The sequence below is a fragment of the Labeo rohita genome, chromosome 24 (assembly GCF_022985175.1).
Source record: "Labeo rohita strain BAU-BD-2019 chromosome 24, IGBB_LRoh.1.0, whole genome shotgun sequence".
NCBI lineage: Eukaryota > Metazoa > Chordata > Actinopteri > Cypriniformes > Cyprinidae > Labeo > Labeo rohita.
In genome coordinates this window covers 10,061,697-10,089,571 of record NC_066892.1, presented here as the reverse complement: position 1 = coordinate 10,089,571, position 27,875 = coordinate 10,061,697, and the positions used below count along the sequence as shown (strand labels likewise).

Here is a 27,875-nt window from a genome sequence, read left to right as displayed (position 1 = left end):
TTTATGTATTTTTTTTTAAGTGCTCACCCATGCCATTTATTCAAAAATACAGTGATTTTTTTAAAAAGAAATACATTAAAAAAATTACACAATATGCAAAAAAAAAAAAAAAATCAATTATTTGAATAAATTTAAAATTTTATTTATTCCTGTGATGACAAAGCTGAATTTTCAGCATCATTACTGAATCATTACTTCAGAATTGTATTCGTAATTTCATTTACGTGTTTTTTTTTCTATAAATATATATTATATAACCGTAACCTGAACAGGTATTCTCATTATCAAATGATTATTTATGGAAACACAAACAGAGTCGCTCTGTCGCCCCCTCGCGGCTGTAAAAATCATCCTCGCCTTGCGTCATGAGAGAGTGACAGAGAAAGAGAGGGAGAGGGGCTGGAGAGACGCACACACACACACCGCTCCGATCGGCGAGCTTCACCGCACTGACAGTCCACATCTTACACTGCTGACTCTAACGGCGGAGCCCTTCAGATATGGCGGGGCTTCGTTGAGAGGGACAGAAAATCTCCGAGCACTAGCGTTCACCGAACAGTTTGTTCTTGGACACGCGTCTCCCGCAGCCCTCCTTATGCACCGCTGCGACGCGGAGAAACGGCAGCAGCGCTGAAAGAGTCGAAGAAAGAGGACGAGAGTGATTTTTACCCCCTTGAACGGACAATGGCGGACCGCGATGCGCTGCCCCTTCCATTGGAAGTGCGGGCCAGATTGGCTGAGCTGGAGCTGGAGTTATCCGAAGGTATGATTGACATTTTAAATGACTTATTTCGTTCGACAATACGGTTGTTGCGGAGGATACGTTAACGGCCCCCCTCCTCTCCTCCTTCTCCTCCTCCTCCTCCCACCCCAAAACCCACCACCATACCAACACAACCAACACCAGATGTTGGAGCCAATTATTATCCCCGCAGCAGCACTGAGCTTGTGTTCGGAAAGGCGTTCGTTCGTTTCCTCCAACTCCCGCCGCATTTTCTTTGTTACAATGTATCTATTTGACCTTGAGGAAACCATTCAAAGACTTCACAATTGATTTTTTTCCGTTAGGATTTTCAAAATGCCTTTCCCTAGAGACCAACGGTCAAAATTCCGCTTTGGAATCTTCACGCACCCTTTGATATTTTTGAATTTCTGTGGCTGTGGTGTTATTTATGCCAGTGTAATGTCTTCAATACACCAGCGGTTAGGTAAACAAGCAGTTCCCCACAATTGCATCGCCATATATGCCATCTTTACACTGCAAAAGCTGCCTCTGAAGCTGCATTTCTACCACAGAAAGATGCACAGACACTCTAATGCCGCATAAATTAACGTGATGGATGATGAAAATATGAATTATACACACATGCTCTTGTCATGACAGCAAGTTTAATGCTGTCTGATGCTGCATCCATATTTTGTCATGACTTGCACAGTATGTTTTTATGTTTCGATACAATCCCAAACATTTCTAATTGTAGAATTTTAACAAGATTTTTCTAAGATCATGAAATATATAGGATTTTCTCTAAATTTTGATGCAGTAATACCTAAATAATTATTGGACTACCACAGAAAAATCACAATGTACCAACAAGTATATAACATTCATGCATATTTGTAAAAAAAAATACTAGTTGGGAGACGGGCTGATAATTGTTTGTGTACCGATACTTAGAACTTCATTGGTTATTTGATGTTTAACATTGGGTCTAGCAATAAATTGTATTAGTTATGGGAAAAAACTCAGCGTTGGCCAAACCAATTATTGGTGGCTCATTGGTGGTAATTTTATTATGGCTTTTATGCAGCGCTGTGTGATTTGGAGTTGGCCAGAAACACACGCATGTAATATTTGTATCATGTATCATGTTGAGAATCTTGGCATCTGACATTAGCAAGCCGAACTGAATGAGCTTTTTGCTAATGTTCCTTTTTCCCATTTAATTCTAGCGCCCGGTGGTCCTTTGTAATGTGTGTTTGTGTATGTGTGGCATGTGCGATTGTCTGCTGTGTGTAGATCTGAACCATTTAAGGCGATAAGTGCTTGTGCATTTGTCAACCCTACCTCAAAGTTCTGGCAGACAGCAGGCCTGCATCTCCAAACCATCCTTAACACACTACATCAACGTGTGTAGCAAAAACACCATCATTTTATACTTAACAAATTGCAGTCAATGGGTTTATTGGGTGGATAGAGCACAGATATTTTTTGTTTAATGTTAAATCGGTCTTACAGAAAGCATTATGGGTTTTAAACTGTCGGTTACATGTTAAGATTTAATGTGTCAGTAAGCAAAAAAAGTTAGATTACAAACCAATAATCATCTTAAACCAGCTTAATTTAGTTAGCTGGTTTTAGAGGAGCTGTCTAGCTGAGAGACCAGCTGAAGACCAGCATATCTAGGCCAGCTTAAACCAGCTAAACCTAACTTAGATGATCAGACCAGACTGTTTTAAATGGGTGTTGTCTATAAAACAGACAATCTGGAAAATTAGGAAGAGGTAGCCATAGCTGCTTAAGTGTTTAATATGGGATAGGACTTTGATACAAGAAGTTATGTCATTATTTGTCACTTAAATATAGATTTACATAACAAATATGTCAAAAACTCCACGTTCAGTTCATGGTTTACACACGTCATTGAATAATTCACATACTCTAATGGTGTTTGCACACCAAAAGCGAATTTAATTATTTGCGTGAGTAGATTACATACAAAGCTAAATATGTGAATAGATTCGATTTCGAATAGACACGAATGAGGAAATTTGGCGAGGTGATTACCGCAAACATACGATATTCGTCTTGATCGCATCTTCCACGCAAGTCATGAAATTTCAACTTGTGTGGGAAATTCACAATTAGCTAAGAGCTTATTGACTCATCCGGTTGTATCAGAAAATGGAGGAAAACAATACTCAATGTTTTTATTTGCATGACGCAAAAAACATCTTGTGAGTAATCTAGAGCCATAACGCAACGTGAATATTCACTTCGCTTTTGGTGTGCACACACCATAAGTAGAGTGTGTAAACTTAGGTGTGTAAGCCAGCAGTCCTTTCATTTATGGATGTCATTTTTAATTGTTTTTGAATTGCAATATTTGTGTTTAATGCACAAGTTGAAAATTTTCAGTTTGAGTGGAAATTTCCCAGGATGCGTTGTTGCGCAAGCCAGTCAGTTTAGAGCTTATTGACTCATCCGGTTGTATCAGAAAATTGAGGAAAGCAATACACCATGTTTTTATTCACGCGAATGATGTGTAAAACATATTGCAAGCAATCTAGAGCGATAACGTGATGTGAATATTTGCTTCGCTATGAGTATGTAAACTTAAGCATGTAAGCCAACAGTCCTTCAATTTATGGATGTAATTTTTCATTGATTTTTAAATGTGCGATATTCACCTCAATCACGTTTAGAGCTCAAGTTGAAAAATTTCAATTCGAGTGGGAAATTCCAATGTCACGTTGTCACACAGGCCAGTCAGTTTAGAGCTTATTGACTCATCCGGTTGTATCAGAAAATGAAACGGAGCATTACGCAATGTTTTTATTTGCTCAAATGACGCGAAAAACATCCTGCAAGTAATCTAAATTGCTTGCGTGATAAACGCCCACACCGTATGTAGAGTATGTAAACAAGTCCCTTTATTTATGGATGTCATTTTTAACAGTTTTTTTTTTATAATTTTTGTAGTTGTAAATGGGTCTAGAATGGCACCTCCTTTGCGTTCTATTTCAGAGCCAAACGGAATTTTAGCCAAACTTCACTTAAAGATGATCACAGGCTGCTCCGTCTGCAAGTGGATGAATAATTAAAGAAGCGAATAGGCATAAATTTGCGACGGGCAACACTAATGATGCGAATTGGGCGAGAAGTGTGCAATATTCGTCTCAAACGCGTCTTCCACGCAAGTCCAAAAATTTCAACTCGAGTGGGAAATTTGCATGAGGTGTTGTGGCGCAAGCCAATCAGCAAAGAGTTTATTCACAAATCCGGTTTGATGTGTCCGGTTGTATCAGAAAATGGAGGAGAGCATTACGCAATGCTTTTATTCACGCGAGTGATGTGAAAATCCATGTAGTGGTTTTTAATTTATCTGTAAAAATAATATCCCCTTTTTCAAATCGAGCCATTCTTAGATGCATGTTGGTGTGGCGTCACACCGATAGAAGCCGCTCCCACCATAGTTGATTGACATGAGCGTCTTACCTCAGATCAGCTGTCACAGTCCGATCTCCATTGTTTCGATGCCGGAGCAGGGATGTAAGTTAGACAAGAATATCTCAGATTGAGCGATTGAGGTGTTGTGTTGCTGAATGTAATAATGAACATAGTGGTCGTCATTTACTCCCGACATCAGAGCCACTGAAGATGCAGTAGATTTGTTTGTTTGTGAAGGGAATGCCGCTCCCGATCCACATATATCCATCTATGTTCGCAAATCATTCGTGATCCAGCTTCACCTACAGCAGAAGTGAGTATAAGCGTTTTTTTTTTTTAAGAATCTTTGCGATCGCCTTTCCTAATAACGTGCTAGTTAGCAAGTTTAGCGGCTAAATGCGGCTAAAGTAAACAGGCTTGTCACTCCACAGAGAGAAGAGAGGGGCGGGGCGAGCAGAGCTCATTTGCATTTAAAGGAAAAACCCCTCAGAATGATTTTTGCAGAGCTCATTTTGACAAGATAAAAAGGGTGTTGTTTTACACAACCATTGAGAATTTTTAACCAAAGTATATTATAGACTTTTCATTAAGACCCTAAAGAATCATATCAACTTGTGGAAAATGGGCATCCGATGACCCCTTTAATTCTACGCGAGGGTAGATTACATACAAAGTCAGTGCAAAGGTGCGTATAGACGCAAATTCATGACAGGCGATGCAAATTACACAAATAAGGCGTGGCAATGGCCACGAACAAATGATATTTGCCTCAAACGCATCTTCCGCACAAGTGTAAAATTTGCATGGTGCGTTGCCACACAAGCCAATCATGGAAGAGCTTAATGACTCTTATTGATTGCACAATGTTTTTATTCACACGAGTTCCGTGAAAAACACCCCGCTTCGCTTTTGGTGTGCACACACCATAAGTAGAGTATGTAAACAACTCTGGCACTTAATTTATGGACGTCATTTTTAATCGATTTTTAAATGTATTATTTCTATTTTTGCAGTTGTTATGACTCTGGAATGGCAGCGTGTATTATTTTGAATGCTTAAGTGCCAAACACCTTCTTTGCGTTCTATTCAGAGCCAACGTAATTTCAGCCAAACTTCACTTAAAGATGATCACAGGCTGCTCCGTCTGCAAGTGGACACAAGTATTTTTAGCCGCCCTTCAAGCTTCGTTAGCCTTAATCAGCTCGTTTTGCATTTAAACATTTTGCCTCACTTTATAATTGCGGTGGAGGGAATATTCTGGCTGGGTTCCTTCTTTCTGCAGGCCTGTGTGATTCTTCTAAACCTCTGCTTCTGCTTGTGTTTGTGTTTGCCTTTGTAGAAATAAGATGCTCCCTTGCCATTCCAGCTTAGCTTGTGGTGCTGTTTAGCACTGCGCTCATGGAGAGGTGATTATCTCAGTGTGTTGGCACAGGATGAAAGGCCTGGAAATTACCGAACGTCTGCTCATCAGAATGATTTGCGTCTGTTTGCTGACCTGTAATGCCCTTAAAGATGTTATTGTGTTTGTGTATACAATGTGACAAACTTACTATGGGTCTCCATTTATAAGTCAAACGTGGTTTAGTCTTGAGGTTTTTATTTATGCTATGCATCTCTTACAAACATGTGAGGCTTGTTCATGTTGATTTAGATTTACATGGCTTGGAAATCATCCTTCGATTGTTGAGAGATTCTCTCAGTGGTCTACGTCTATGCTGGCAGACTCTTAATGGATACCGATTCTTCAAACTCAGTATTAGTCTCGTTCATGCCAAATAAAGGATGAATGGATCTCATTTCACCCTCAGGGTAACACTGTTAGTAAGTGAAAAGGTTAAGTTGTTAAACAGGGGTCGTGCTGGCTGAGGAAGAAAAGAACCCCCAATCTGACCCTGATTTGAGGCCTTGCCTGTTGAGAATGTCAGCACAAATGACTGTATTTGTATGTGAAGATGTTTTATTATGCTTGATGTGTTGATATCATTTTGCACCTTTGACTTTAGTATTCACAGATTTATAGAACGCAGGAATGTTTCGTAATGCAAGCCAAGAACTTTCTCCAAAGAAGCAGTTTTTCCTTCACAGAAATAGTTTATTAGTATCAGATAGTATAAGTTTGGGGTCACTACAAGTTTTTTTTTTCTTCAAAGAAATGTAAAACTTTTATTCAGCAAGGACGAATTGATCAAAAGTGACAGTAAAGACTTTTAATGTCACAACAGATTTCGGTTTCAAATAAATGCTGTTCTTTTGATGGAATTCATCAAAGAATCCTGGAACAATGTGTCCTGAATTTTAAACAAATATTAAGCAGCGCAACTGTTTTAGCATTGATAATAAGAAATGTTTCTTGAGCAGAAAATCATATTAGAATGATTTCTGAAAGATCACATGACACTGAAGACTGGAGTAATGATGCGGAAAATTTAGCTTTGCCATTAGTGGAATTAATTACATTTTAAAACACATCACATTTTACAATATTACTGTTTTTACTGTGTTTTTAATCAAATAAATTGACCAAAGACAGGTATAATTAGGGCCTTATGAAATCTGTTTTCTTTTTAGCCAAATTCTGTTTATTTTTTCAAATTCCATTTTAATTTTTCTGAATTCTTAATTCTTTAATTTTTCTAGACTCTGTTTTAATGGTTAAATTATAAAATATTTTAACTAAAAACATATCTAATTAACTGAAATCATGAAACTTAAACAATTTAACTGCAATTTTAACAAAAATGTAATTTTTTTTTTTTCTCCTCAAATTCAGTTTTAAATTTATTTTTGGCAAATTCTGTGTTTTCCATTAATTTTCTGGTTGTCGTTTAAATGGTTTCATTAATTTGTAATAATCAAAAGCATCTGTAATTGATTGATTTTTATAAAAATGTAATTTATTGCTATTTTATTTGTTGTTGTTTTTTTCAGAAATATTGTTTTTACATTTTTCTTGTAAATATTCCTTAAAAATAATGTTTTACTAATCATTTTATTAGTAGTAGCTTCTGTTTGCATATGATATAACGATAAAAAACACTGTAAAGTGCTCATGTATTGGGTCTCTTTATTATGTGTGTTATAAATAAAACCGTCTGCGCCATTCATTCACACAGAGACACGCAGAACATGCAGGATTCGTATTTAAATTAGGGCTGTCAAACGATTAATCACGATTAATCGCATACAAAATAAAAGTTTGGGATTGCCTAATATATGTATGTGTATTGTAATTATTATGTATATATAAATACAAACACATTCATGTATATATTTAAGAAATATTTACAAGTATATGTATTTTTTTTTTTTTAATATAATTTACATTATATATAAATAATATTTTGTAGATAAATAACATTTCTTTTAAATATATACATTAATTTGTGTTTTTATATATATATAATAATTACACACAGTACACACACATATATTAGGAGAACTCAAACTTATATTTTGTATGTGATTAATCGCGATCGCGAATCGTTTGACGGTTTTAATTGAAATAGTTTTTTGTGGCTTAATATTCACAGACACTAGACCATATCATGTTTTGATTTAAGTGTACTGACCTACTTTTGATTTATTCTTCCAGAATTGGCAAATTTAGTGACATTCCGCGTTATACAGTAAATTCCATCCGTGTTTTCTGCATTGTGGAAATCATAGGGCCCTATATAAGAAACATGCACAAGAGACCCCTTTCAAAAAATATAAAAAATACATAATTACATGTAAATATTCTTCTGACCTGATCTATACTAAGTGTAGATTTATAGATGTGTATTACCCTGTAAAGAAGTGTTTTATTCTGGAAGTCTAAAGAAGCTGGATTTTTAAGAGTGTTTAGAGGTTCTGTGTGGCAACTGAAGAAGCGAGAGGAAGTGATGGAATGTTGTGAGGTATGTGAGGGGGGTATGTGATGAGAGCTGACAGGGGCTGTGCTGTGGGGTCGAGGCGCCGCGTGCGGTGCAAGATAGCGGTGCTGAGGTTGTGTCACTGCCAGTCACCTGTGCTTGGACATGGGGAGATCGTGACATTTGCTAAATGCCATAAATTATTCGTAAGCCATGCCAGACAGATGGCATCTAACCGCTTTACCTGCAGTTTTAATTTTATGTTTGTCTTTGCTAGCTATTGGTTGATTTTGTGAAGATTTAGTAGGGAATCTATGGTTTGTTTACCTATGTAAGTTATTAACAGATGCTGTAGCATCTGGTAGGACTGACATCATTTCCTCTCTGTCTCTTTAGTCTCTGTGGGAGCAAATTCCACGAGTCCCGGTTTACACCCACTCCCAGTATTCCATAGAAAAATTAATATTAAACACTTCCCTGTTAAGCCAAACACTTCCCTGTTTTCCCCTCTTCCTTCTACGTCTCACTTCCTCATGATCCAAATGTAGGTTAATGAACTAAAACATGGTTTTTTGCCTCTTCATCTCACTCTGCACTAAGGTGTTATAGGATGAATCTCATGGTTGCTTCCAGAACATGTCCAGGTCACATTTCACTCCAAATCATTAAGAAATTCTACTTTGCATAAAGAAAATGAGCTCTATTTTGAGTCATTTTTGCATTGTGGTATTCTCATGCAAATTAGCCACATTCCCATAATGCAAAAAATGTATATATATGTATATATATATATATATATGTGTGTGTGTGTGTGTATGTATGTACACTGCCAGTCAAAAGTTTTTGAGCAGTAATATATATATATAATTTTTTTTTTTCTTTTTAAATATATTTTAAAATCTAATTTATTTCTGTGATTTCAAGCAGAATTTTTAGCATCATTACTCCGGTTACATGATTTTTCACAAATCATTGTAATATTCTGATTTGCTACTCAAAAAAAAAGTTAAATTTTTTTCATGTTTCTTTGAGTAGAGAGTTCCCGCCCCCAAAATCCAAGCTTTTGAATGGTATAATGTATAATGTTACAAAAGCTTTGTATTTCAGATAAATGCTGATTTTCATAAAAGAATCCTGAAAAAATGTACTCAACTGTTTTAATTATTGATAATAATAATAAAATAAATAAATAAATAAATATGTTTATTTGTTTACTTGAACAGCAAATCAGCATATTAGAATGATTTCTGAAGGATCATGTGACACTGAGCTGGGGAAATGATGCTAAAATTTAGCTTTGATCAAAGGAATAAATTTCAATTTTAAATATACACTACCGTTCAGAAGTTTGGGGTCAGTAAGACTTGTAATAGTCTTTAAAGAAGTCTCTTATGCTCATCAAGGCTGCATTTATTTGATTAAAAATATAGAAAAAAAACAGTAATATTGCAAAATGTTTTTACAATAAAAAATAATGTTTTTTATTTTAACATACTTTAAAATAGAATTTATTCCTGTGATGAAAAGCTGAATTTTTATCAGCTGTTACTCCAGTCTTAAGTGTCACATGATCCTTCAGAAATCATTCTAATATGCGGATTTATTATTAGAATGATCAATGTTGGATAATATCAACAGTTGTGCTGCCAAATATTTTTTGGAACCTGTGATTTTTTTTTTTTTTTTTTTTTTTTTCAGGATTCTTTCATGAATAACAAGTTTAAAAAGTACAGTGTTTATTAAAAATATAAATATTTTATAACAATGTAAATTATTTATTATTAACTTTTAATAAACTTTTAATTATTAACTTAATACATCCTTGGTGAATAAAAGTATTAAAAAAAAAAAAAAAAAGAAACAATAAAAATGTACTGACCCCAAACTTTTGAACTGTAGTGTATATAAAAATAGAAAGCAGTTATTTTAATTAGTAAAAATATTTCACAATTTTACTGTTTTTTTACTGTAAATAAATGTAGGTTTAGTGAGCAGTCTTTAAAAAACATTAAAAATCTTTTTGACTGGTAGTGTATGCATATAAATGTTAAATATTGACAAATAATACTTTAATTATATATATTATACATAAATTATATAACTTACTGTATATATGTATATTACATAAATGATCATTTATAAATTATTAAATTAAATTAATGTTGAAATAGTGACAAATACGATTTTAAATATAGTATTATAATATGCTTACACACACAAACAAATATATAGTCATCTTAAAGTATTTTTAATTTATGCTAATAAAAAAAAATTACAGCATTTTAAATAATTTTTTATAATAAGAATCACCAAGAAATACTTACCAAGAAAGTACAATATCCTGATGCATTACAATTATGATTTATTTTATAGTGGAAAATGTCACAATGCTAAAAAGCCTTCGTTTTCGCAAAACATACATTTTGTGTCATTTTGGGATAAAATATATACACAAGACACATTCTTGACAGGTTTCATGAGATACACCGTCTACGAAAGCAAATTTGCACTTGCATCTTCATGAAGCGTGATAAAGGAGCTCCATTACTGCAAATCTCCTTTGACTGCTGTTAGCCTTGTGGGATTATGTCATCCTACTGACCTCCAAACTGCTTATCTGCCGCTTTCATCCAATCACTGTTGTCCGTCGACCCCATGACCCCCCCCCCCAATCAAAACAGCTGTTAAGATCTAATAAAGAGGACTAGTCAAAGTTGTTTTTCTACGTATAAACAAACATATTGTATTTCATAAGCTCGTGCAAATTACAGTCACCTAAGAGACTATGAAATCTTGTTAGCATCTTTCACATGCTCTGCATCCGAATAACCTTAATGATATGATACAGAGAGTAGAATTACACAACTTTTCTATGCATGCCTGTACACATCCAGTTTTCCCACGTTACGCTAGATTGTCATTTTTCTCGTTGTAGTTGTTATTGTTGTGACTGTTGGAAGAGTGTCATCGGATGCCTACGAGATAATCTTGTAGTATCAGTCCGACGTAGCATAACTGGAGCCGTCGATGTGGAGGGAGACGTATGGACAAGCTCAAACTGTTACATTACTGCTTCATTCCAGTCCAACTGCTAGATTTTATTCATAGGCTGACAGACACTTAATAAACGTTCAAATTTGCACCATTTATTAGACTAGAAGCCACTTACTGCCTTATGAAAGGTAGTAAACAATTTCACACCTTGCTGACTCTCTCCACAGCTTCAGCAAAGCTAAATCTGTTCCTGCTCTTGGAGGACGTTTGTTATATAGGGAATTGAGTGCATATTTTTTGCTGTATGACTCTAACGTAACCACACAGCTGCCTTAGAAGAGCGCCTGTTCGGCCTCCTGACCACATCCGGCTCACGTTGACCTTTAACCCCGTCGCTAAGCGAAAGGTGTAAGCTCATTTCCTCCAAACCTGCCGTCTGTCCCGATTAGAGAAAAATGTGCTAAGTAAATAGGAAGGGAGACACCTGGTGTTTCATAATGCTGTAAATAATGTGGTCCCGAAATAACGAAATTTGCTTCCTTGTAGCAGCTGAAAGCATGTCCTGGTTTTGAGAATGTAACTTCCTTTCATGTGTGGAGAAAACACTCATGCCTCAAAATGAGTCCAGTGCTAATATTTTTTTTTTTTGTGTTTTCAGGTGTACTACTCCAACCAAGGGCTGTAATTCAGTCGTTAAGCCTTGATACACTCGTAATTGGAGGTGAAAGTGGCGTTGAATGGTTTAATAAGTGAAATATTTTACCACATTGGATCGCACATGTGTCGGGTTTGGTGTTAAAACGTAACAGATGTCTGCATTGCCCTTCGTGAACCTAGATGACTGCATGTTGAGAGGAGGCTCGATTTGTTTCAGATGGAAATCTTCAAGCCTTCTGAAAAAATCTGCAACATTTGGGTCTTAAAGCTGGAGTGTGTAATTGTTTCGATGTGTGTACTTGCTCTGCCTCATATGCAGAGACAACTATAAGAACAAAAACTTGAAAAAGTGTAAACATTATGGTGCTGTTAAAACATTGCTCTGTGTGTTTGGACATTGTGAGTACGGCAACCTTGACTAAAGGAGTTTGAGGCCGGAGGATCTGTTTATTTGACCAATGAGTGTTCAGGAAAAAGTTTTGTTTGGCAACGCTCGTGCTGCAGAATTGGCACCATGATGCAAACATGAAATATTTGATATACAGTAGTAGTTCTTCACAGCTTTTTAATTCGATTGTGCTGCTTTTCCATTGTTTTTTATATGTAAGCATGGACAGATTTGACTGTTGCAGTCGTGTCTCTTGCAGCGTCTAATGTGTGAAACGGCATTTTAAAAATGCGACGCTCAAGTTGCATGCTTTTCCTATTCCACCGCCCGTGTCGCATCTTTGTCATCACAAAAGTGCATTCTGTGTTATTGGTGCCTAGAGATATGAGCGGTTAATCACGTGCGCCAACATGCAGTTGGATTGTTCTTTTCTCTTTACTGTTACCACTGGCATATTGTCGAACTGTCTAATTCTAATGGTAATATTTTTATTTAAAATTCCTCGATTTCTAAAAAAAAAAAAATTGTGGCAAAACATTAAATTCTAATTCATTGATAAATTCGGAAAAAAATTGCCCAGCTCTATTTCCAAATATTTTATAATAAAGTAATAACATGAGTGTGAGTAAATAATCACAGATAATCATTTTTAGGTGAACTATTCATTTAAAATCTAAAGTTTATTTGATCAAAAATATTGTAAAACAAGTGTTTTCTGCATATTTTTAAGTGTAATTTTGTAATTTTAGCAGTTATTGAAGTCTTCAGTGTCACGATCTTTCAGAAATCATTCTTATATGCTGATTTGCTGCATATTAAAATAATTTCAAGAAACATTTCTTATATATGTGGAAAAAGTTTTGCTCCTTAATATTTTTTTGGAAAACATGAGAATTTTTATAAGGATTTTTTGATATATAAAAATTTCAAAAGAGCAACATTTATTTGAAATTTAATACGTTATTAATATTATTCTAATACTTTTTTTTTTTTTTCCCCAAAAACAAAACAAATCACTTTTATTAGAAAGCAAGCATCATTTTTAAAATATTTTTCATGGTCATATTAGTTGTTGAAGTGTGCTATTGCTTTTCTAGCTAGTTCAGTTAAATTTAAATTTCCTGATTATTTACTCACCCCATGTCATCCATAATTTTCATGTCTTTCTTTCTTCAGTCGAAAAAAAAAATGAAGGTTTTTAAGGAAAACACCCATGATTTTTCTCCATATAGTGGATTTTAATGGGAACCAATAGATTGAAGGTCCAAATTTCAGTTTCAATGCAGCTTCCAAGGGCTCTACATGATCCCAGCTGAAGAATTAGGGTCTTATCTAGCGAAACAATCTGCCATCATCTAAAAAAAAAAAAAAAGTATATTATTTTTAACCACAAATGCTCATCTCGCACTAGCTTTGCAATGCGCGTCCAAGACTTCACGCCTTAAGTAATCACGCTGGAAAAGTCACGCGTGGTTAGTTCTTCATCTGTGTACTCGGGTTCAAAAAGGTATGGTAGGGTGAAAAACTCCATCTCATTTTCTCCTCCAGCTTTACAGTCGTCCAACATCGTTGTTTTACCTTTTTTGTAAAGGCCGTTTGATTTTCTTTGCTCGTTCGCTTTGCACGACTCTTATTTCTCGGCTGGGATTGTGTAGAGCCCTTTGAAGCTGCACTGAAACTGCAATTTGGACCTTCAACCTACTGATCCTCATTGAAGTCCACTATATGAAGAAAAATTCTGCAATGTTTTCCTCAAAAACCTTGAACCGACTGACTGACTAAAGAAATACATGAACATCTTGGATGACATTCTGGAGTGAACTAATCCTTTAACTTATTATTTCTGTTTGAAGACAAGCCTAATACAGCCACTTTTGTCTTGGACCAGTACTTTAATACTTTTTTCTCCTGGATGTTAAATTGCTGACAGTCATTAGAAGTGGTGTAGTCACGTGATCCTGCGACAGACAGAAAGACAGACAGCGGTTGCACAGCTGGACGGCAGCAGCCACGGCAGTTTTGCCGTCCATCTCCTGTGTGCGTCTCTGAAGCAGCTATAGGAATGCAGTCATGTGGTCTCAATCAAGTCCTCTGTTTACATCACAGCGCTGCTCAGGAACAATGTGCTTGTGTTTCCAAGCCTTTAGAGACCCCTTCGTTTTCTCTTATCTGCCCGCAGCGCTTTGATCGGTATCATCTCCTGTTTTAAACATTTCACTCACAGTGAATGCTAAAATAATATGGAAACGGGTGAGCGAAAGTGAAGAACAAACAGATGAGGGAAAACGAGAAATGTGGAATCAAGTTAAACCAAATAAAAATGAGAAATGTCACCAGAAATGTATTTTATTTTATTTTTAGGGCTGTCAAGCGATTAATCATGATTAATCGCATACAAAATAAAAGTTTGAGTTTGCCTAATATATGTGTGTGTACTGTGTGTAATTATTATGTGTATATATAAATACAAACGTATTCATGTATATATTTAAGAAATATTTAGTAAGAAATATGGGTATTTATTATAATTTTTATATAATTTTTAAAATATATATATAAATAAAAATATTTTGTACATAACATATTTCTCTTAAATATATTATACACAGTACACACACATATATTAGGCAAACTATTTTATTTTGCATGCGATTAATCGCGATTAATTACAATTAATCGTTCGACAGCCCTATTTGTTTTTGTTTTTTTTATGGATTTAGTTTTAGAAAACAGCTGTTTCTTACATAATGATAAAATCTGGAATATGAGTCTATTGGGTTTCTAGTGTAGAATAAGGTGCTTTAGGCAATGTGTTAGTATCATGCTTAAAGCAAGGATGATTTCTAATTGATTAAAGCCAGCAGGCCATTTGTTTAAACACAGGACAAGTGGGGCACATGTTTGATCCGTGAGGAATGGAGAATGTGCATAGATATGAAGCTAACTGTAATTAGAAATGCCTGTGTGACCAATGAGAATAAAAGGCATTTCTGTTATTTATACCATTTCAAACGGCACTGTTCAGTGTAGTCTGTATTTGCGTGTTTGTGACGGGCCCTTCCCAACTGCTACCCGCAGCTCGTGAATTTATCCAGGGGCAAGCTGCCAAATATGTGACTTTGTTTAAGTTATATATCAGTGACAAATTCTGGAATATCAGCAGTGGATGCTTTAAGGCCATATTTAAAAGAGACTCTGCTAAGGATCTCTCCACACGGATGAAAAGAAAAAATTCAACTGTTGGCTAATGCTCACTGTTTTCAATTTCACATTCCCTGCTTGGGAAAGAATGTTCTTTTGTGTTTTTGGACACTGCAGCATGGGTTGTTAAAGTTTTAGCGGCCACAGATTTTTACATTTTGTTCTGGGGCACATTTCTTGAAGTTGGACAATTGAGAAAAATGTCCTGTTGAGAGTTGAACGGAAAGAAATGAAACAGAGAGGGTAGAAAACAGGAAATAGTGAGTGTTGTTATCTACCGCCGACATGGAGAGCTAATTTAACTAATCTCTTTCAGATCTCTTTCAGAGGTGAAATAGTTTGATCACTGCATGTGATCATTTAAAGTATATTTTGTTAATCGCTTGGCTCCGCCCATTGTAAAATCCCATTGGTCCACTTACTTTTCACTCACTTTTGAGTTCCGGTAATTGGACGTATTGCATATTGCTAAGGTAATGACAGAGTATTTTCATAAACTATTAAAAAACCCATTATTGTTAATGTTTATTTTATTTAAAGATTTGTTTGTGGCTTTTTTGCCATTTATTGAATAGGAAAGTAAGTACTGACAGGAGGCGAAGTTGGATTGAGAGAAAGAGAGGGGGGCGGGATCAGTAAAGGTCCACCTTGCTTTTCAGTATTGAATGAAATAAGCTTTTAACATTTAATTATTTTATTTAATATTAAATGTTTATTATTTTTAATTATTTTTGTTGGTACTATAATAATAATAAAAATAATGATAATAATAATAATAATAATACCAGTAATACTGTTCATTTTTATTAAATGATTTAGCTTATAGATGCATTTTGTTTGGTATTGAATTGTATATTTATAATCAACTAAATATAATGGACAGTACTCTCATAAGCATTTAACATTTAATTATGTTTATTATTTTTTTTATAATAATAGTAATAATAATGACAGTAATAATATAAATTAAATTTTTCGAAATTATTTAATTATTTTATTTAATATTTAATATTAAATGTTTATTATTTATTATTATTACTTATTATTTATTACTATAGTAATAATAACAAAATTAATAATATTATTTTAATTTTTACTATATTATTTAGATTAGATGTTTTTTTGGTATTGATTAAAATGTATATTTATAATAATATCATTTAATATTAAATGTTTATTTTAATAATAATAATTAATATAGTTTATTATTATTTTATTATTTATTTTATTTATTATTTTTATTTAATAAATATTTTTGTTATTTGTGATAAGAATAATATTTATTTATTCTAGATGCTTTTCAGTATTGAATGTAATACATTATTATTATTATTATTATTATTAATATAGTTTAATATTATTTTATTTAATATTAAATATTTTTATTTGTAATAATACAAATATTTATTTATTTTTTTCTAGATGCTTTTTGGTATTGATTGGAATAAATGATTTTAACTGGAATTAATGTACATTACTCTCATAAAACCTTTACATTTAATTACTTTTTTAAAAAAATAAATATTATTAAATTATTTTTTATTCAGTTTTAATATTATTAATAATAATAATAATAATAATAATAGTAACAATTAAAAAAAATTACGTATATACTTTTCAGTATTGAATTTATTTGTATTTGCTGGTAGATGGCTTTTGGTATTGAATGAAATATAGGTAAATTTATATTCGGCTATTTTTTTTTTTTGCCTGCCATATTTTTTTTTGTTATACTACTACTACTACTACTACTACTACTACTAATAATAGTAATAATTTATTTTTTAATGCAAGTACTTAATTTATGCTTTTCAGTATTGAATGAAACATTTAGTTAAACTGAATTTAATGCACAATACTTGCATAAGCATTTAAATTTAATTTGATCTAATATTATTAAATATTATATGTATATGTGTATATATATATATATATATATATATATATATATATATATATATATATATAGTATTCATTTAATATACCATTATTTTAAATTAAATTACTTAGCTTATATATGCTGTTTGTTATATAATGAAATATAGGTATATTTATAGTCAGCTTTTCTCTTTCTTCATCTGCCAAGTTTTTTCTGCTGAGCTTGTTGAAATTCTGGAATGTTCTAGAAATTCAAGGATTCATTAGCTATATAAACAGCATCGCCTTGGAATTTGGCACAGGTTTTGAAACAGCCGTCACAAATGCTATCTAGGTAGGCAGCCTATGAGATTTTAGAACAGAACCACTGTGGTAGGCCAGCTATTTTGTATCCCCTCCAATATTTTCCAACAGATGCTGACAGATCATTTGGCTTGTTATCCAAACCATCAACTCGACGAGCCCCTCGCCGAAGGACTCGGGAACAATCTCATTTTACCAAGGCAAACACAATATCATGGGCGGTTAGTGCTCCGGGAACGGGCGAACGCTAGAAAGCGAGAAAGATCGAGGCTCATGAGCCATAGCAGACCGCCTGCCGCTCCGCACCCCGACTCCCTCAATGCAGAACTCTTCTTTAATTATTCAGCTCCGGCAGCCCAGAGGCCCTGCCTCTATGAAACCGTGGACACATTAAGGCCTGCGGATGACAATGCGCTCTATTCATAGGCCGTCTCTGAGCAGGCCTTTTTTAGAGCTCAGGAGCATGTGAAGGCTGTGGTATGAGAATGCGCTGGGCTTTGTCTCATGGGAGTGTGGAGATGTGTGGAGCTGCTTTCTTTCTGGCTGTGCGTTGTTCACCGTCAGCCAGGCTTGCTACGAGTCACGAGGTGCTTTTTTTTTGCGTATTCGAGCTACATCTGTGACTCACACCGTGACCTAAATTCACGTTTGAAAACACCTTTGAGCTTGTCTGTATCTACAGTGTGTTTTCGGATGAGCCAGGTTGAAACCTCTTTCCGTCACTGCCGATACATCAGGCAGATTTCGTGAGCAGATTTTGATGTGCGGTTCTCCTCCTCTGAGGTCTGCCATGTGATGAATATTACATGATTTTGGCTGTTTTTTTTTTTTTTTTTTTTTTTTTTAGATATGCCACCTGGACGAATCTGTCTAGAGCATCTTGCGGTGTTCTCAAAAGTTCATCTCGACCATCGTTGCAGTTTGAACCGCGCTGGCGTCATCCTGAGCGCACGCCTTCTGTAGGCAATTAAGGTGTTCGTTTCAATGTGGCGGAAAATGCTGGTTCTTTCATCTGTGTTGTAATGCACTCCGGGCACTTTGAGAGAGAAACATGTGCCCAGAGATAAGACTCCAATGTTCATATCAGTCTCACTGCTATCATGGACCCCCTTACTGATGGATCTGATCTGTACGTTATCACAAGGAAAGAATTTCTGAAGGCATCACATACTTTTTTCTTTTTCCTGCACGGTGTCAGAGGTGCTCACGTACTTAAAGGGAAAGTTCACCCAAAAATGAAAAATCTGTTATAATTTTCTCCATCTCGTTAAATGAGTGAGAAACACAAAAATGTTTTTCCATGCAGTGAATATAGTCTTCAGGCGCTATTACGCTCCAAAACGCATTGTAGTAGTTTGTATGAATTGTATTCCAAGTCTTCTGAAGCCATATGTTAGCTTTTTGTGAACGGACCAAAAATATGAATCAATTTAAGAATTGGCCGTCTTTCATTTCATGAGTGGAATTTGAATTATATTGACTATGCAGTTTGAATCTGAATGACACGAAAAAGAGGAGTTAAGAATCTATCTGTTCATGTATTGTTTTATCTATCTGTCGTTCTATTGTTCCGACGTTCTATCATTCTTTCATTCTATCTATTGTTCTGTTCTTTCTATCATTCTATTGTTCTGTCTATCTTTAGTTTTATCATTCTATCTATTTTGTTCTTTCATTCTTTCGTTCTATCATTCTATCTCTATCTGCAAATCTGCTATTCTGTTTATCTGTCTATCTATTTAGTCGTTCTTTCGTTCTTTCGTTCTATCTATCTGTCGTTCTATCGTTCTATCTATCTATCGTTCTATCGTTCTATCTGTCTATATGCCAATCTGCCATTCTGTTATTCTATCTATCTATCCATCGTTCTTTCGTTCTTTCGTTCTATCATTCTATCTATATATCGTTCTATCATTCTGTCGTTCTTTCGTCCTGTCGTTTTATCTATCATTCCATCTCTGTGCAAATCTGCTATTCTATCTATCTATCATTGTTCTGTCATTCTATCGTTCTAAAGTTCTAATGTTCTATCATTCTATCTCTATCTGCCAATCTGCCATTCTGTTATTCTTTCTATCTATCTGTCTCTCTATCTCTCTATCTATCTATCTATCTATCTATCTATCTATCTATCTATCTATCTGTCTATCATTCTATCATTCTATCTATCGTTCTATCGTTCTAAAGTTCTAAAGTTCATCATTCTATCTATTGTTCTATCTATCGTTCTATCATTCTATCTCTATCTGCCAATCTGCCATTCTGTTATTCTATCTATCTATCTATTGTTCTATCTATCTATCTATCGTTCTATCGTTCTATCTATCGTTCTATCATTCTATCTCTATCTGCCAATCTGCCATTCTGTTATTCTATATATCTATCTATCTATCTATCTGTCTGTCTATCTATCTATCTATCTATCTATCTATCTATCTATCTATCTATCTATCTGTCTATCTACCTATCTACCTATCTACCTATCTATCTATCTATCTATCTATCTATCTATCTATCTATCTATCTATCTATCTATCTATCATTGTTCTGTTGTTCTATCTATTGTTCTATCTTTCTGTCTATCGATCTATCTGTCTATCTGCCATTCGGTTATTCTGTTTAACTAATTATCTATCTATCTATCTATCTATCTATCTATCTATCTATCTATCGTTCTACAGTTCTAAAGTTCTCAAGTTCATCATTCTATCTATTGTTCTATCTATCGTTCTATCATTCTATCTCTATCTGCCAATCTGCCATTCTGTTATTCTATCTATCTATCTAACTATCTATCTATCTATCTATCTATCTATCTATCTATCTATCTATCTGTCTGTCTGTCTGTTGTTCTGTTATTCCATCTTTCTAATGTTCTATCTGTCTGTCTATCAGTCTATCAGTCTGTCTGTCATTCTAATCTTCTGTCGTTGTCTGTTTGTATTGTTCTGTCTATCATTCTGTTTTTCTGTCTATTTATTTGCCCGTCCTATAAATCTTTGGCCTCTGAAGACTTTTTCAAAACTTTTAAACAAGACTTCATCAGAGTTTGTCTTGATGAACTTTGCTTTTCTAGTTAAAAATGACATTGGTAGATGATTTTATGCAGAAGATGATCCCAGACCTAAAAGATTGGATTGATGGGATGATTAAAATGGCTTCATAAGATTGTGAAGTGTCTGAATACATAAATGTCAAGGTGATTACTGAATGCTGTGGTGATAACTGATGAACAAATATAATTTTCAATCTAATTTAATTTCTACTTTTGAATTCAACTTGTGCATCTGTTTTGTTGCCTCAATTTAGGAGTTGAATGGGAATTTAAAAGGCATAATCAATTCACTTCTGGATGGCACACAACCCTGACAAATTTAAACTTGCCTGCCAGTCAGTAATATTTCTGGCGTCAAGCGTGGTGGGACGTCTTCATGTGCAAAGATTAGAAAGCTGCAGTGGACTTTGCCTTTAAAATGCTGAATTGCTTCTACTTCACCTAACAGCACCTTTAAAAGGTCATCTTTGATGTTTTGTCTCCTGTAATATGCTTTGCTCAGTTCTTAACCTATTCGTGATTCTCACACACTTTAATGGAAGCTCAATGTGATGGAACGCCAACCAAGTGTTGAAGAATTTCATTCAATCTGCTTTTTTTGGGGTCCCAAAAGCAGTGCATTTGAATATCACTGATGGATGGAGTTTTGGCAAGGTACGGTCGACAGACGCTGGCATTTTACACCTGGCACCGTGACGCACGAACAGCCTGTTTTCTCAGGGGCGAGTCCACGAATCCCAACCCTTCCACCAGTGCCTCCGAGACTCCAGACCGCTCTCTCCAGTTAACTTGATTTCCAGGAACGCAGCTGCTCACCTCTCACTCCACAACTGCACCGCTGGCCACGTCCGAATGACAGGAAGCGTACCAGAACCTCAGTCTGAGGGACTCTCGAAAACAAGAGTCATTTCCACATGGGCCTCTCGAAATAAATCGATACCAGGCTTTAAACAAAAAGTGGAGTTTCTTTCCCGAAAGAACTGGGGGGAAACAAGTGTGGTCTTTTTTTTTTGTTGAAGTAATCCCCTTTTTCAAACCAGCAGAGAATCCGGAATCTCAAAAGAGAGACTAAGCTTCTTTAATCCTTTGTCATGGCCAATAGCCACTGCTCTTCTGCAGGACTCATATGAAAGCTGCAGAAATATGAATGTAATGGAGAGAAGCTGCTAGGAGTTGTGGGAGGTGGGTGGGGGTAAAGGCACGCAGGCTTTTCTGAAGTTCTGTCAAATGCGTCCACACAGTAAGTCTGTTCTGTGACATAAGGAAGGCTTTGCTCATGATAATGCGGTGGCTTGAACTTGGGTTGGGTTGACATTTTATTCTGCGGTTAGTCAGTCAAACCCCCATTGGATTCCCTCACCTCAAAACAATGACCAAATGTGACTCTTGCTGTAGGACAGCTTTGTAACATTGCGACCTCTGTTTCTGCGGTCTGAATATGTCATGACTCCCACACCTACTTGACTTGAAGCATTAATTCAGTCTCTTACAAAGAAGCACTATGACATCGCCATGGTTTTGTTGTTATGGTAATACTGACAGTAGTTACCATTTAATTTTTTTTTTTGGTCTCTTTTGGTACTTTGAAGTACATTGGAATAACCTCTAAATGCTGTTGTATATGAATATGGTCAGAATAAATGCATATAATTCATATAAAAATAATTATAAAAATAACTAATTAATAATAATAAAAGAATTGAAGTTTGCTTATGCTCACCAGTAAAACTGTGTTATTATGAAATATTACAATTTTAAAGACTGCTTAAACCTTTTTATAGCATGGAACTTTTTATTATTTTTTTTTGTATTTAATCAATTTTATTTTATTGCATTTCATTTTGATCATACATTTTACTTTTTTTACAAGACTTCTGTATTGTGTTTTTTTGTATTGTTGTTGTTTTGTTTTAATTTTGTGGTTTTTTTTGTTTGTTAGATTTTTGTTAATTTTTTCTTTTGTTAGGTTTTTGTTTGTTTTGGTTTAGTTTTTGTTTGTTTTTGTTGATTGGTTTGTTTTGATTTTGTGTGTTTGTTTGGTTTTGTTAGTTTTTTGTTTGGTTTAGTTTTTGTTCTGTTTTGTTTTGATTTTTATATTTTTGTTAGGTTTTTTGTTAGGTTTAGTTTTTGTTCTGTTTTGTTTTGAGTTTTATATTTTTGTTAGGTTTTTTGTTTGTTTTTTGTTTTTGTTTGTTTTGATTTTTTTTTTTGGTTTGTTTTAATTTTGTGTTTTTGTTTTTAACTGTTTTGGTCTGGTTTGGTTTTTTTTGTTGTTGTTTTTGTTTGGTTTATTTTCATTTAGTGGGTTTTGTATGATTAGATTCTTTGTTTTGGTTTGTTTTAATTTTGTGTTTTTGTATGTTTAGATATTTGTCTGTTTTTGGCTGGTTTGGTTTTTGTTTGTTTTTTTTGTCTTACTGGTTTTTTTTTTGTCTCTTATTAGTTTTTTTGTTTGATTTTGTTAATTTTTTATTTGTTTTGGTTTGGTTGTTGTTTTTGTTTATTTTTTGGCAGTTTAGTTTAGATTTTTATGTTTCTGTTAGGTTTGTTGCTTGGTTTGTTTTGATGTCGTTTTTTTTGTTTATTTTGTTTTAGATTTTTTGTTCTGTTTTTGTTTGTTTTGATTTTGTGTTTTATTGTTTTTGTTTGTTTTGAGTTTAGTTTTCTTTGTCTGGTTTGGTTTGGTTTGTCTTTGTTTTGGTTTAGTTTTCATCTGGTTTAGTTTTTGTTTTTTGTCTGTTTTGTTTTGATTTGGTGTTTTTGTTTGTTTTGTTAGTTTTTTGTTTTTATTTGGCTTAGTTTTTGTTTTGGTTCAAATATATCTTATTCATTTTTTTTGTTATTATTTTCAGCAGGATTCAGTATCACATGCTCCTTCAGAAAATATTCTAATATGCTGCTTTGCTCAAGAAATGTGAATGCATGTGTAAATGTTTTTTTTTTTTTTTTTTTTTTTTTAAAGCTCCATAATGACTGTGGTAGCTACACACAATATACCACAAATACACACACACAGCTTGTCTCATGAACACGAGCCTGTTGCTCTTGTGTAATGTGTGTTAAAAGGCCTTTTCTCTGGTGCACACAAAGCAGGAAGGTGGGATAATGTTTCTTCCCTCCTCTGCTCCGTGCTTTCTCCTTCTGTCCCTCTCTCTTACTCTTTCTCCCTCTCAGTCTGTTTTTCTCCCTGGACTCGGCGCGGTCAGGCGTGGCACCTTGTTCCCTGGGTGTTATATTACTTCTCCGCAGGCCCACTCTGTATGTATGTATGAGTGTGCTTGTGCGATTGTATGTCCACAGTGAAGAACGCGTCTTGAATTCAGCTCACACGCCGGCCTCTCCCAGCAGCCCAAATGCTCAGGCATTAAACTGTCCTCGTGAGGGACATTTTGCAGATTTTATTCTGCGTGTCATTCATTCCCTGGAGCAGTGATATCAGCAGAGCTTTTCAAGTGATGAGTATTATATCCTGTGCGTGTTAGTAGTATGACTTAAAATTGCTTTGTGTTTTGGATTGAGTGTTTACAAAAATCCAGTCACTGCATTCTTTTAGTTTTGCTCAGTTGCTCAGCCAGATGAGTTGTTTTGTGCTGCTTAAACCTTTCTTAAAGTGTTACTCCACCCCAAAATGAAAATTTTGTCATTAATCACTTACCCCCATGTTCCAAACCTGTAAAAGCTTTGTTCGTCTTCAGAACACAATTTAAGATATTTTGGATGAAAACCGGTAAGGTTTGTAACTGTTCCACTGACTGCCAAGTAAACACCACTGTCAAGACCCAGAAAAGTATGAAAGGCATCATTAAAATAGTCCATCTGCCATCAGTGGTTCAATCTGAATTTTACCCGAACAAATAGAGAAGCGATGGCTCTTCACAGAGCATATAATTGTTACTTTATTTTGATGTGTCTGTTTATGAGGAATATGTACTGTTATGGATGTGACAAGCCTGAAAATGGCACTTAGCAGACTATGGAAAATCATGCACTAAAAAAAAAATTCTTTAAAACTTTAAGAGAGACCTAACATGGGTATTTGAATGACCAAATATTGACATCTGTGCTATCAGTATAGTAAAAACCTTTAGTACAGTTGTGGGACAATCACAAACCTCCCAGTTTTCATCCAAAATATCTTACATTGTCTTCCGAGTTTGGAACGACATGGGAGTAAGTGGTTAATGACAATTTTCATTTTGGGGTGGAGTAACTCTTTATAGAGTTTTTTTTTATCTTGTTTATTTTTTGTTTGTATTTGGTTTTTTGTTTGTTTTGATTTTTGTTTAGTTTTTTGGTCTAGTGTTTGCTTTGATTTTTTTTTTTTTTTTTTTTTTTTTTTTGGTGTGTATTTTTGTTTGGTTTTGTTTGGGCTTGATTTTTGTTTTGATTTTTGTTTGTTTTGTTTTGATTTGTTTGATTTGTGTTTGTTTTTTATTTGTGTTTGTTTAGATTTGTTTGTTTTTTGTTTGTTTTGTTTTGATTCATGATTGTTTTTGTGTTTGTTTTGATTTGTGTTTGTTTTGTTTGTTTTGATTTTGTTTTTTTTTTTTTTTATTGTTTTGTTTTGATTTTGTTTGGGTTAAGGGCATTACATCATGGAAGTAAAACAACATCCAAGGTTTAGCCCACTAATGCTGTATCATAATGCAAGCTACAGTACCTACAAGTATTTTAATTTTTTTTTATTCAGCATCATATGTCCAGATAGCTGTTTTGTTATTGGTTAATTATATATATATATACATATATATAATTTCTTATTTATTTATTTATTTATTTATTTGGTTAACATTTCTTTTCCCACCCATGTGGCCCAGGTGATGTCAGCTGATGAGGCAGAGCAAGATTACAAAGCACAATAATTCTGTAAAGACGTGCATTAAGAAAGTATATAGGGTCGTTTTTGATTTCATGCTTACTTGAATGGTGTTTGTGATCTTCAGCTGATCACAAGACAGCAGACGACTCCAGATTCCCCAAGCCCTGCTCAGAATGCCCCGAGGACCCATCTTCTCCCACTGTATCTGACGTAGTTGATTACAATGGATGTCTCTGTGTCTAGGGTTATGTGCTCCACAGGGGAACATTCCTGCCCATATTGGCTGTGTTTGCCCTGCTCTCAGTGGGGCTTTCATCTACAATATGTCTTCAGAATTGACTTGTTGTAAGAGAGAGGAGACGTACTTCCCCGGCAGAATCACTCTGGGTGTTCATTATTACCCATGTGCAGTGTCTTGTCCTACCCTGTTCAAACAGTATTTGGAAACTTTGCATCCTAATTGAGTCTCCTGGTGGTGTTTTCCCATTTGCACATGAAATACATTAGCTTTGACATCAGTACTCGCCTTGTGCCTTGCTTTAGATTTGCGAGGCTCTAAACTGGAACTTGGAGCCCTCTGGTCATTTAGCATCCTGTGTTCATTCTGCCAGTGTTTTGAGTTTTACTTACGTAAACATTGCTGTTGCTTGTTTCTAGGGATATGCAAGATGAAATATTTTTTAAATCAACTAGCCTGTGGGTTGCCTAAAAAAATCAAAGCTTTACTAATCAACCGGATGGTTGGTGGTTGATTGGTCTGTGACCTATTGTGACCCATCCCTAGTGTGTCTGTCTCAGTCATCTACAGTCATGCTTTTCTATTTGTGACCTTATTTGATGACCTCACTGACTATTGACCTCTTCATTTGGCTGTAATGGGCTTGTGTCAAGCTTACTAATTACCCCTCTTACGAGCTGTAATAGTATAGTTCTCTGGATATAGATGTCAGCACAGCTAAAGTCACTTTTTCACCATTTTTCACCATTTTTTTAAATTAAGAAAAAGAACTAAGAACTTTAAGAACTAAGAAAAGCCACATGATTCCAAATGGCAAAAAAAAAAAAAACCAGATATTTAAAAAAAGCAAAATAGTACTAATATAGATTAATATATAATATAGAAATATACGAATAGTACATAACTTAACCCTGTTGTATTGTAAGATTGTCCCATTAAGTACATTTTGTAATATATTTTGTAATTTATAGTTATTAACGAACGATATCTTGCATTTGAAACGTATATTTCATTAAGATGTTCTGTTTACATCATATATTTAGCACGTTTGAAATATATTTTGGCTAGAAATCTTTTTTTCCATGTGTTAGAACTAAGAAAAAACACCTGGTTCCAAAAAACGCAAAAGAGACAAAAATTGAGCATCACTCATTGTTTTTTTTTTACATTTAAACACAGTATGTTTATTTGAAAAATATATTTTCTTGTTCTGTTTGCATTATATATTTAGCATGCTTGAAGTATATTTTGGCTAGAAAAAATATATTTTTCCATATGTTGGAACTACGAAAAAGCATTTGATTCCATATGGCAATAAATATTTTTCATTGCATGTTTATTACTATAATTGTATTGTCAGGTATTTTAGCTTTTTTACATTTACACACAATATATTTTGCATTTGAAAAATATATTTCCTTAAGATGTTCTGTTTGCATTATATTTAGCATGTTTAAAATATATTTTGACTAGAAAAATTTTTTTTTTTTCCCATATGTTGGAACTAAGAAAAAACAAAACAATACTAAAAATAAATAAATAAATAACATTTATAAATAAATACATTAAAACTCAAAATATACAAAAAAATGAGCATCACACATAAGTTTTAAATTGTATGTTTATTACTATAATTGTATAGTAAGGTACATTTTGTAATATATTTTGTGAATTTTTATTTGTCCCCTGAACTACATTGTCATGTATTTTAGCATTTTTACATTTAAACACACATTACATTTTACATTTACATTTGCATGTAAACAATATATTTCCTTAAGATGTTCTGGATGCATTATATTTAGCATGTTTGAAGTATATTTTGGCTAGAAAAAAATCATCATAAAATTAAATAAATAAAAATGTTACAGTAAAAAATTAATAAAATCATCAAAAAATTAAATAAATAAAAATGTTACAATAAAAAATTAATAAAAAACAAAAATGACATCAGTGTATTTCTAATACAGGTTTTTAAAAATTTACAATTGCATGTTTATTACTATAATTGTATAGTAAGATTGGAAATAGCGTTTTTCGGTCCCTCGAACTACAATATCATATACTTTGGCATTTTTACATTTAAACAATTTTTTTTGCATTTAAAAAAACATATTCTTAAGCTGAACTGTGTGTATATATATATATATATATGTATATATATTGGCCATATGAAATGTCAAACACTTGTTTTTAAATGGCATAATGCTTTTGTGGAGTAGTGTTTGCCTGTATGTAATTCTGAATTTTAGCATTTAGTTTAACATATTCTGATAATAAAAATATAAGAAGCACCCCTCCCGCTCCATCCAGTATG

General features: G+C 34.0%; 1 protein-coding gene across 1 annotated transcript in view; it reads left to right on the top strand.

Annotated features, from left to right (window-relative positions):
* Positions 1–383: 383 nt before the first annotated feature.
* Positions 384–27,875, top strand: part of dip2ca (disco-interacting protein 2 homolog Ca) — a 147,453-nt gene continuing 119,961 nt past the window's right edge. Inside the window, 1 exon segment of the mRNA XM_051097956.1 lies at positions 384–763. Coding sequence (XP_050953913.1) covers positions 685–763 — 79 coding nt within the window. The 5' untranslated portion in view covers positions 384–684.